At 41.3% G+C, this 12,565-nt stretch overlaps 1 protein-coding gene across 7 annotated transcripts in view; it reads left to right on the top strand.

Moving 5' to 3' along the window:
* The window catches only part of Lrrc7 (leucine rich repeat containing 7), a 479,249-nt gene that overhangs the window by 408,724 nt on the left and 57,960 nt on the right, over positions 1 to 12,565 (top strand). For 6 of the 7 annotated variants that reach the window (XM_087614691.1, XM_087614685.1, XM_087614694.1 and 3 more), the window contains 3 exon segments: positions 5,149 to 5,260; positions 5,463 to 5,643; positions 7,723 to 9,403. In XM_087614691.1, the coding sequence (XP_087470817.1) occupies positions 5,149 to 5,260; positions 5,463 to 5,643; positions 7,723 to 9,403 (1,974 nt within the window). 7 annotated transcript variants of the gene reach the window in all.

Below are 12,565 nucleotides of genomic sequence, written 5' to 3'. Positions count from 1 at the left end.
TAGCTTCTTACTGCTGGGGGGAAAGTCTGAGGTTCTTCATTAGCTAGGGAAGCTACAGTGGAAGCGGACTCCCAATTTCACATCTCCTGTGTGATCTGCCGCATCCCTTTCTCCATTTGCAGATGTGATCTCTGTAAAAAGAAATTCCGACGGAGATTTCAATACTTTTTCTGAAATCAAGACTGTATCTTCTCATCCTTTCATCGCCCTCTTAAATATAGCCAAATTAAGGGCCACGCTTCATTTTATTCAGTGTCCTGATTTAATTAGTATGGATAACCAAGTATGTTATTAATTATGAAGACTGCATTTATTGTGCATTTTGCAAATGTATATATTTTGCATTTTTTATTCGGGGTTTCAATGTTTTTATATTAGCCAAAACTGGTTACAAATTCAAAACTTTCCTGCTTCTGCCTCCTGAGGACCGTGACTGCAAGCTTGTACCACTTTGTCAGTAGTATGTGTAGACTGTGTAATAGAGAATTACACACTTCTTAATAGATTCAGCCAGGTGGTTAAACATCTTAACTAAGGTAGAAAAAATGAAGAATTGAGGTAAGCAAGACTGAAAAAGGTAAATTGGGAAGACAATACAAAGTAACTAGTGTAATGGTGTACTTGGGGGTGGGGGAAGGGGAATGAGGAATTGAAAATCATCTTTGCCTAACAGTAAGTTCAAGGCTAACCTGGGATACATGAGATCCTATCTCAAAAAGGCAAAACAAAATAAAATTCATTTCATAAGCAGCCAAGTGATTGAAAGAAAAAGCCAGCCCCAGCTGACCTTTTCCATACCCAAGACTTTCTTCACAGTCATACTAGTTAAAGAACAGAGCCAGGACAGCCATAGGAATCAAGAGAGCTGGTGACAGCAAAGCTTTCCTTTCCTGCCTTTTTCTTTCATGATGTCATCTGAAGTCTGTGTGCTCATTCCCAGCTCAGTGCATGACTAGTATGCCCTCACCCTTTAAATCTCAAAGGGCCATTCCTGATTAGTCTAACCTCCTGGCTTACTCTACTGCTTCTCTGTTTTTTTGCATTGAACGCAATGATGACATTTACAATGACTTCGTATATTACCTTCAGACAGTTTCAGAGAATAAGAGTCATTTTTCTCTTGTGTAGTGTGTGATGATTCAAGTTGGAGTTTTTCAACTTTGCATTGCTGCCAAAGCCATCAGCTCTTAGTAAAAAACCATGCTCCAATTTTGGATTCTGACCTTTTGCTGGGCTAACAATGTGCTCTCCATACTCAACAACAAGCCACATGCCCTTCAGCAGCTGCAGAATTCCAAGTACACACCACATCCACTACAGTGTGCTGGGCTGCTGGGCTGTAAAATGCAGTGTTAAAAATATCAAAAGCATTTTTACTTAATGATACTTTCAAGTTATATATCTAGTAAGATAGAGCTACAAGCTGGGAGCATCTATATTCACACCAAATCCAGCACAAAAAGAGCACACAATGAATATTCGTGGAATAAAACAATGGATTAGTTAAGTCTAGTTTTATAATCTGACTCTCCATCCAATGAGAAGTCCATGGAAGGCTGGGTGAGTTTTTGAGGTTTTGCTGAATGGATTCATCTTTGTTGGCTACCTTGTGTAGTCACCCTTCATCTGTGCATTGAAGGAATTCTTGATGAATTTATCTACATATCTTTTTGAGATATGAGCCCTCTATATCTCAGCAATTTTTGCTATAGTGTCCATAGACTGAAATAATACTTCACATTTTCATAGAACATAGCTAGGTGCAACTTAGTAAATATAACCTCCTTTGAGGTCATTGTAAAAATAAAATGCATAAACTAGGAAAGGAAATGTTTTCCCTTATTACAAATAACCAAAGCAAAAATATTAAGAAACATCAGATGCTAACCACATTTTCTCAAAGCTAGAGGTCATAGGAAACACAGCTCTCAGACGCACTAGCATTTAAGTTTTACTTTTTGATCATCACAGTCACCAAAATCCAGCTTACTGTAGATTGAGACCAAGAAAATGTGGCCAAATGTTGAAACCAAGTGCAACAGTGAGCCAGTGGTTCACATCTGTCTGGTTGTTCTCACATATTGCTGCCCTGAAATACGCTCTACAACCCATAATTCTCTGTGAGTTAGCAATGGCCTCCATGAGTACCTCAGAGCACAGTTTGGGAACTGTGGGAGAGGGTTTTTAAGTCTAGGAGGCAAGAACTGCTCTCTTGGATCAAATTTGTTGCTGACCTTAGCACGGGAGGTATATCCAGGCCACAATTTCTTTACCTCTAAAAATGTAAGTGCTAAGAGACCCTGGGGAGATGGACTAGGGTGACAATAGGTATTTATACACAAAGCTAAGCACACCACTTGGTATAGAAGGCTAAAGTAAATGATAACCCCAGAACATTCCTCAAGGAAAAAAAACCCAATTCCTGTCCTATTCTCTTTATTGTTCTGCATATATCTATCTGGATACCTACTTACTATATCTACCATAGTCAAAAATGATACAAGCCTATTTTCCGTCTACCGAGAAGACATATTATCTGCCTAATAATGAAAATCATTCTACTGTCCCTGAAGTTTTTTCTCTTGTTGCTTTTATTAACTCAAATGCTCAAAAATAAACTTTCATTCTTCTTGTCTCTTACCTTAGGATTCTCTTTCTTTGTGTTATTAAGAGCCAAGATTTTGTTTCAATAAAGGAAGGGTAATGGGATTAAAAAAGGAAAGGACATTTCAGCTTTTCTCTCTCTACTTCATTCTTCTCAACAAGAGACACATTTAGATGAATTTCAGATGAGCCATTTAACAAAGCTTTTTACTTTACCACCATGGAGGCAGCCTCAAAACTTTGCCTTCCTCGGTTTTGAACAGGGCCAGAAACTCATACCCTAGTTGGGCCATGCAGAGCCCTGATCACAGCTTTAAAAAACTGATGCATAGAATCAAGATATCCTAAGCACTGAGTTGTAGACCGTGAGACAAAAGAAGTAATGTTACATTCTGTGCTGATGTAACTGCTTGATTTTGTTCTTGCATCTCATTTCTTTTATTTTGCTATTTCAAGAAACTCTTTTATTTGTATTACATGTCATCTAAGCATACCTCCTACCTGAGTTGTTTCACACAAATAAACTACCTTTACCTTCATAGACTAGACAGAAATTAATTAGCACTAATTCTATTTCCTACCACCTTCATCTGATGGATATGTTGGATGCAGGACTGAGAAGGCTTCACCTTGCCCAAGGTACCCGATTAATAAGTGATGAGACAGAAACAGGACACAGAGATGGTTCCCATGATTGACAGGTTGGCATGTCTTCCTCCTTGCACAGAAGTGCTTCTCCAGCTTGCATCTTCTTATAAATTCTTCCCAAGTCATTCACAGTCTTTTACTCTTTATTATACCAACTTAAAATTTTACTGTGCATTTTTTGCACTGAACTTAAAAAACTCCATGGAAATGCAGATTTCTCTCTTCAACTCTAGGTTTTTCATCATCCTCTTCTCTTTGGGACCTCTTTCAAATCAGATTGTCTGTTTTAAGTCCCTGGTACTGGGGGCCTCACTCGTAGCCTCACTCTGAAGGGGGAACTAGCTGTGTGGGAATCCAAGAGAACCACATTTTAACGCTGAGTCTTGGTTAAGTGTTTTTTGTGAGCCCAGGTCCAGTGAAACAGTTGAACTAATTGATAGTTCACTCTCCATCTTCCTTGGAATGCTATTCTTTTAAAAATTGATAAATATCAGAGAGGTGTTGGTTTTCCATGAGTAAATATTCTCATACACCCCCAAAAATAAGTTCAAGAGATAAAATTTTAGTTAAGAATTAAAGAAATTGATGTGTTTTTCTGAAATACTAGAAGCCTATAGCCTGCCCCTTTGAGTGTTTGCATCTGCCTATTTACACCAACCAAACACTAGACAAATCTTTCCAAATTCCTATTTTATCTAAGTAAATCCTTCTCCAACTCAACAAAACATTTCTACTTGTGTTAGTCCAGTGCTCCAAATTAACAAGATACTAACACACAGGTGAACAAACAAACAAATAAAACTTTAAGTGTTCTTCTTTGAATTCAAATTATCATAAAGAAATTAACAGACACAGCTGTTATGTATAGAAAGTGGGAATTTAAATTTTGGCTCTCTTAACATTCTCCTGATACCTGTTTAATTGGGAATTATCTGAATTCTAGAAATTTAAACTCAAGGAATTTGTACACTGGGGAGACTGTTCACCGGCTGAGATCTCTGGTTGCTTTTGCAGAGGACCGAGTTTCATCAGCACCTACAGTGTTAACTCCAATTCCAGGAAATCTAATGCCCTCTTCTGGCCTCCACAGGAATTATGTACAAGTAGTGCATTTATGTACCATAAATTGAAATAAACCATAAAATGAAATAAATTGAGAGGGGTGATTTCCAAGCTTGTGGGACTTTTATATTGTTCATTCTTTATAATAAAGTCATATTCTGGCACCACTGCCATTTATTACATCCAACATTTGTTATGCAGTGAAGATTAAGTAGGTTGGAATTGGCCATGAAAATGCTAATAACCCAGGAAGGAGGCACAGCAGACCCACAGTGACTGCCAATACAGTCACCTGGGACACAGCAGGGATTGAAGAGCAGAGGCCAGGGGTGTAGGACTACTAGGCCACCAGCAAGATATTGTGAAGAGATAGAACAAAGATCTCACTGGTCAGCAATGCCCTTCCCACTTGGAACTCATGGAAGTTCAGCCTCTAGAATTCTCATATCCAGCATATATAACTATGAGCCACACTGCCTGTGGAGGGTGCAACATAATCCAATGCTGTGTTGAAATGAGATCTGTTCCATCTCAATTAGATTGGAAATTCCCAAAAGACCATGTTGTGTCTTTCTGGGAAACCTCCACAGTTCTTTGCACAGTGCCAGGCATACAAATAGCATCCAAAAACACATATAATGAATAAATGGGCTCATATAAATTAGAAAAATAATTAATGCTCAATTAGAGACACAAGGTTATTTTTGCAGTGCCCCGCGGTGAATTAAAGTCTAGGGCCGCATCTTTGAGTCTGAGCCAAATAAGATATTGCCATCTTGGTTAACCGTTATTTAAATGTTTACTTTCCTTGTCCTGTATTATTATATCTCTCAGGATTCTTTTGTTCATCCAGCTAATGAAATGAGGATTGGGGAACTTCACCCTTCATTAGCTGAGACCCCTCTGTACCCACCCAAACTTGTTCTGCTAGGGAAGGACAAAAAAGGTAACATCGTGAAGCCGATGTGGAACTGTGCCTGATGCATGTGCATGACAAACCGCCACTTATACATTATGACATGCCATAGTCTATAAGTACTTGCACATGTGTGCTTCTGACATTAATCCATACGGAATCTGCCTTTCATACTTCTTTTGTATCCGTCAGTGTTTGTAGCATTGTAACATGTTTCCCCTTTAAATTTCAGAATCAACTGATGAGTCTGAAGTTGACAAAACTCACTGTCTGAATAACAGTGTCTCCTCAGGCACCTACTCAGACTACTCGCCCTCCCAGGCTTCCTCAGCATCCTCCAACACCCGGGTGAAAGTGGGGTCCTTGCAGCCAACAACTAAAGATGCCGTGCATAACTCTTTGTGGGGTAACAGGTGTGTTGAGAATTCCCTCCTTCTGTGTTCCCAAATGCTCCTTTTCAGCAACTTTGACAAAGTGGAATCTGCTTGATTTTGGAATTGTGTTTGGCATGTGAGTGGCACAGAAAATAGAATATGCAGGTAAGTGTTTGGGCTCACCTGGGACTTTGGAGGGCATCAATGCCATCCTCCAGAGCCTGGGAGCCATGCAAGGTCAGTGGGAAAAGACTCTGGAAACTCAGTGGGAACTAAAAGCTTGAAAGTGAAAATGTGTGTTTGACCATCCCTAATAATGAATATATATTGGATTATAAGTATGCATAATTCAGCATTATTAGCAAATGAATTCATACATTCTCAGGAAATCAGGCATATGCTGGAAGTGGCCATTGGCTATTATGTGCTACTAGGCTGATGCCATAGTACAGACAATATTATAGACAATGCCCAGGTATACTATCTATAGGCCAATAGAAGAGTACAAAATCATGAGAAGGAAGAAATCTTAAGGGAGGAGGAAAGAAAAGGCAACAGAATCATGTGACAAGAAGTGAAAAGGAACACTTGGAGAAGAAGAATAAAGGAGAGGACCAAATTAGAACAAAGTCTAATGGCAAAGATGCTTTTTATGCTATTTGTAATTGATTATTTTATTTATTTACATTCCAGAGATTGCCCCCTCCTGATTCCCCCTCCCACAGTTCTTTTTCCCATTTCCCCCTCCCCTTTGCCTCTAAAGGGTGCCCCGCTTCTTACCCCCGAGGAATCCCCCTTCCCTGGTGCCTCAAGTCTCTGCAGGATTAGGTACATCCTCTCCAACTGAGGCCAGAGAAAGCAATCTTCTGTTACATATATGCCAGGAGCCTTACACCAACCTTCATATGCTCTTTGGTTGGTGGCTTAGTCTCTGGAAACTCCTAGGTGTCCCAGTTAGTTGAGATTGTTGGTCTTCCTATGGGATTGCCATCCCCTTCAGCTCCTTCAGTCCTTCCCCTAACTCTTCCATAAGGGTATCCAACCTCACTTTAATGGTTAGCTGTATCTGCATCTGTCTCAGTCACCTGCTGGTACAGCCTCTCAGAGGACAGCTATGCTAGGCTCCTATCTGTAAGCACAACATAGCATCAATAACAGTGTCAGGCCTTCTTCCCCTCCCCACCCCCATGAGATGGATCCCAAGTTAGACTGGTCACTGAACAGCCTTTCCCCTCAGTCTCTGTTCCATTTTTTACCCCTTCATTTCTTTTAGACAGGAACAATTCTGGGTCATAAATTTTGACAGTGAGTTATCAACCCCATCGCTCCACTTGGGGCCCTGACTATCTACTGGAGATGGTCTTTTCAAGTTCCCTCTCCCAACAATTGGACATCTTGGCTAAGGTCACCCCCATTGAGTCACAGGCGTCCCTCACATCCAGGTCTCTGGGACTTTCTAGAAGGTCTCCCCAGTCCCAACAAATTAATGAAATAAAGCAAAACTGGAGAGTTGGCCTTATCTGAAGACAGCTTGCACTCATTAGAAATACCAATCATTTTTAAGTTCTCTCATCTGGTGGCTTGGAAGTGTTCTGAGTCAGAAATTCTAGGGATAAGTAGTAGAAATCCCCTTACCAGTCAATCTTCAAAGACCATGGTTGAAAGAGCACTTACTTCATTCAATCACCCATTTAGCCAACATCTATCCTGAGCCCAGAAAAGACCTTCCTCCTCATGTTTGCATTCTATGGAAAGACCTAAGATGGTATACAATAAGTACACTAGTCAGTTTCCTAGTGTGCTACAAAGTCATGCTTACTCAGAAGATATGAAAGTCAGAGCATGTTAAACTGGGCTGCTTCTTCTTCTTCTTCTTCTTCTTCTTCTTCTTCTTCTTCTTCTTCTTCTTCTTCTTCTTCTTCTTCTTCTTCTTCTTCCTCTTCTTCTTCTTCTTCTTCTTTTTGGATGGTGGACATGAAATAATGTGACTTTACCATAAGCCAGGTGGGGATAAATGAGCTATACAAAGGCTGGTGGTGTTCACTGTTCAATATTCTTCTTCTAGAAAAGTCACCTCTTCCCTCTTGGTCATTTTTCTCCTCCTGCTTATGTTCACAGGATTGCACCACCTTTCCCACAGCCTCTAGATGCAAAGCCATTACTCACCCAACGGGAGGCTGTCCCTCCAGGGAACCTCCCCCAGCGTCCTGATCGGCTGCCAATGAGTGATGCTTTCCCTGACAACTGGACCGATGGCTCCCATTACGATAACACAGGTTTTGTCTCCGAGGAAGCCACAGGCGAGAATGCCAACAATAACCCTCTCTTAAGCTCCAAGGCTAGAAGCGTACCTGCTCATGGGCGCAGGCCTTTAATCAGGCAAGAAAGGATTGTCGGTGTTCCCCTGGAACTGGAGCAGTCCACCCACAGACACACACCAGAAACAGAAGTGCCTCCTTCCAATCCCTGGCAGAATTGGACCAGAACCCCCAGTCCATTTGAGGACAGGACTGCTTTTCCCTCCAAATTAGAAACAACCCCTACTACCAGTCCCTTGCCTGAAAGAAAAGACCACATGAAGGAGCCTACAGAGACACCAGGTCCCTTTTCTCCGGGAGTGCCATGGGAGTACCACGACCCCACCCCCAACCGGAGTCTCGGTAATGTCTTTTCTCAAATCCACTGCCGCCCAGATTCGTCTAAAGGTGTTATTGCAATTAGCAAAAGCACGGAGAGGCTTTCCCCGCTCATGAAAGATATAAAGTCCAACAAGTTCAAAAAGTCCCAGAGTATTGATGAGATTGACGTCGGTACCTACAAGGTCTATAACATTCCACTGGAAAACTATGCCTCTGGAAGCGATCACTTAGGAAGCCACGAGCGGCCAGACAAGTTCTTGGGACCAGAGCACGGCATGTCCAGTATGTCCAGGAGCCAGTCGGTACCCATGCTGGATGACGAAATGCTCATGTACGGAAGTAGTAAAGGCCCACCCCAACAAAAAGCATCTATGACTAAGAAGGTCTATCAGTTTGACCAAAGCTTCAATCCACAAGGAGCGGTGGAAGTAAAAGCAGAGAAGAGGATCCCACCCCCTTTTGCACACAATTCTGAGTATGTACAACAGCCCGGTAAAAACATCGCCAAGGATCTCGTCAGCCCCAGAGCCTATAGAGGATACCCACCCATGGAGCAGATGTTCTCCTTTTCCCAACCATCTGTAAATGAGGATGCCATGGTGAATGCTCAGTTCGCCAGCCAGGGGCCCAGGGCAGGCTTCCTAAGGAGGGCTGACTCCCTGGCCAGCTCCACAGAGATGGCCATGTTCAGAAGGGTCAGTGAGCCCCACGAGCTGCCCCCTGGTGACAGGTATGGCCGAGCAGCCTATAGGGGAGGGCTGGAAGGCCAGAGCAGCGTTTCAATGACTGATCCCCAATTCCTCAAGAGGAATGGCAGGTACGAAGATGAGCACCCTTCATATCAAGAAGTGAAAGCGCAGGCGGGAAGTTTTCCTGCTAAAAACCTTACCCAGAGGAGGCCACTGTCTGCCAGGAGCTACAGCACAGAGAGTTACGGGGCCTCCCAAACCAGGCCAGTTTCAGCTAGGCCTACCATGGCAGCCCTCCTGGAAAAAATACCATCTGACTATAACTTGGGTAACTATGGTGACAAGACATCAGATAACAGTGATATAAAGACAAGGCCCACCCCTGTGAAGGGAGAGGAGAGCTGTGGCAAAATGCCGGCAGACTGGAGACAGCAGCTGCTTAGACATATAGAAGCTAGAAGGTTAGACAGGGTATGTCTGGCGTTTCTTTGTAAGAATTCCCTCCTGCCTTGGGTTTTCCTTTCCTGGAGTCTCTGAGCACATGTGGTAGCGCATGAGTTACAGGAATGAGAGCTCCCAGAATTTTACTTTTATCTTGTGGGGGAGATGAGTTGCAACAGTTTGCTGTCAGTGTTGCTAATGCTTTCTGAGAAGTCATGACTGCCAGGTGAATTACTTAGCAAAGATAGCCTAAATATTGTTGGTAAGAAAGAATTTAACTCTATTATCTGGGATGGTGCTTCGATGTTTTTCTAGCCATGAAAACAAGGCCGCCTCTCCCAGGACCCAAAACTGTTCCCAGGTGACCTAAAGAGTGTTATTTTTATTGAGTCTATAAAAAGTGAGTATTTTACCCTTTTCCACATGGACTCACTTATATTAAACTCAGGCTTAATTTGTTTATAAAATTTTCACATAGCTACAGCTAAGGGACAACTGAAGTTATTACTTCTAATGAGCAATAATCTTCCCAGCAAGTAACAGAAAAATAAAATAAGCAGAGATTAAATGCCCTCCTACACACTATTTTATTCGATTAAAAAATCCTGCCATTTGCAATATTGGCTTTTATGTGGAAGGAAATTCTAAACTTCAAGTCAATCTACAAACAACAAATGCAGATAATGTCTCAAGAAGGACAACAAATGAAAAAATTAGTGTGTATAATGTAGCAAAACAAGGAAATAAATCCCAAATTAATCCTAATTCAGTTAAAAATTGAGTCATAATACTGTGTGGAGTGAACAGCGATTTGGAGAATTAAAAACAGAAACAGAAAAATAGTGCGAAGCTTAGAATCAGCTCTTGTTGTCTGCCTGAATCTCTCTAAGAGAAACCAGGAATTTTATTTTCTAGAGTTTTGGCCATCTGCACCATCGTTCACTGAGCCTTTTGGCTCTAGGTCAGAAGACTGTGTGTGCCCCAGACTCACGTCAAAGTTAAGGATTGTTTGCAAAATGGGTCCTTCCCCTCTTGTGTCTTCAAGTTGGGTGTTGAGTATTTTACCCACCAGGGTGCTTCACACAGTCGCCTCAGTTGTATTTAATGTTCTGCTTTTATAGAGCAAGTTCACTGTGTTAAGTCTTTCATTTTAAATCTGATTTGTAGGCTGTGTCTACACGACAAGGAAACAATTTCCCTAGAGAAAGAATGAACTCACAAATGTGGCTGTGAGCATTAATTTCTCAGCATGAAAATTAGCTCTGCCTTGCAAAGTATTTCATCAAAATGTTTCAAATAAGTATACTCCATCTCTTTGAAGGAAGCTTTGTTTAAAAAAGTCTCATGGCCAACGTCATAGGAGACACCTGGCCAGATGGTACATGCTTTACCTCAAGTTATATCCTCACATAAACAGGTAACTTAAGGGTGAACATTTAAGGTCCAATAATACAATCCAGTCAGGAACTCTGGCCTCGTGTAGACATGACCATATACAACAGGGTAATATGAACTAAGAGAGGTTCTAAGAGGGTATGGGGAGCGTATGTAAGATGGCTAGTAATTGGAAACAGAAGAATGAATGGAAACAAAGCATAAATGGAATGACAGGTGTGACGTATTCGTTCTCATCAATGGTGTCCTGGATAGATGTGTCCCACACACGTTGAAATCAGACACTAAGAAGTAGGTGACTCCTGTAGCTGGAGAGAGTATAGGGGTGGGTTTGGATAAGTAGATCTGAAGGTCCTGCCTGAGCCAGATGGCTAACATGAATTTATCTGTGTTTTTTTTTTTCATTGTTGTGATGACACCTCCCTTTTCTATTGGGTTCTGTTTGTTTATGATTCTCTGGTTCCGGCACTAATTTTTCAGAGCAATTTTGATATATATTCAATTGTTTCCCATTTGATTCAAGAAGTTGAGTTACTTCAGACCACCGCTCCAAGCCACAGTTTTCTAGGAGCTTTCTTCTGTTTTATTCCAAGTGGCGTTTCCCTCCCTAGTCCGCTGAGTTACTCAGCAGTAACTCAAGCTGCGTCTCCTTTGAAATCTTCTGGCTAATCTCCCAAATGAGTTCATGGTGCCAGAGCACATATCATAATGTTAAATAGTTCTGACAGAGCTGAGCTCTTAACATTCTGTCCACAATCAGATGACACCAGAAATTCGGGGTACTTCTTTCTTCCGAAAGCTGTCCAATCCTGAGCAAACAGTAATTCCAGCAGCTACAAGGTCTTTGTGATTTCACATAAAAGCCAACTGTCTACAGATCTGCTCCAGCTATAGGCTTAACAGTCCAACATGGACTTGGCAAATATCTCAGTTGTTGGCCTTGGAGAGACAGCTTTCAAGTACTAGAAAAAAGGTACCATTTTCTCCATTCATCACAAAGGCTTCCATAACAGAGCCCCTCTGTGACCAAGAATAAAACATGAGTCCAAGTGTCTGATATTGCTTGATCTCTATTGGACAATAGGGAATTAACCCCGAACAAGAAGAAAAAGTTGAGAGTCTTTTTCACTTTTGGCACGGTAACAGGGAACTTAAGTCCCTAGGCCTTAACAAACTGAATTTGCAGACAAGTGTTATGTCTAGTCATCTCCCTCCATAGCTCACCAAACTCTGGTGGGAATAGTATCCAGCCATTAGTTCTCAATGGTAACTAAGAAAATGTCTACTGCATAAAATAAGAGAATTACTGACAGAAGCAAGCATTGCCAATGACTGTGTGTCCACTGAGATTGAAAGTTGATGCCAGGCCATCTTAAAACATCTTAACTACTGAAGAGAAAAATTTTAAAAATTACGGTTCATTAGTACCTGATGAAGGATATTCACAATATAAATGTTGCCAGAGTACTGTGCAGATATTTGATGCATACTAAAATAAAAAGGGAATAGCATCAACCATTTTTAAATTATAACTGCCCTTAAGGCTGCCTCACATTAGCTCAGGCAGAGTTAAAAGTTAACATCTGTCTTTTATATATGTAATCTGACAATGTGAGACACTGAGATTTATAGCAGAGGGGATCTTATTAAAAAACCTCACTGTTCAAATTTGCAAAACTAATAGACTACTGCAGATGAACAGTATTGTCTCAAGCCAGGATCATGGTATCTAAGAGACAGACCTTAGGCTTGATGTAAGAGTAGGTGTAAACAGTGTTATCTTTGCTCTTGTCATTT

The sequence above is a fragment of the Rattus norvegicus genome, chromosome 2 (assembly GCF_021556685.1).
Source record: "Rattus norvegicus strain SHRSP/BbbUtx chromosome 2, alternate assembly SHRSP_T2T, whole genome shotgun sequence".
NCBI classification, from domain to species: Eukaryota; Metazoa; Chordata; class Mammalia; order Rodentia; family Muridae; genus Rattus; species Rattus norvegicus.
This window is presented reverse-complemented; position numbering and strand designations above follow the sequence as displayed.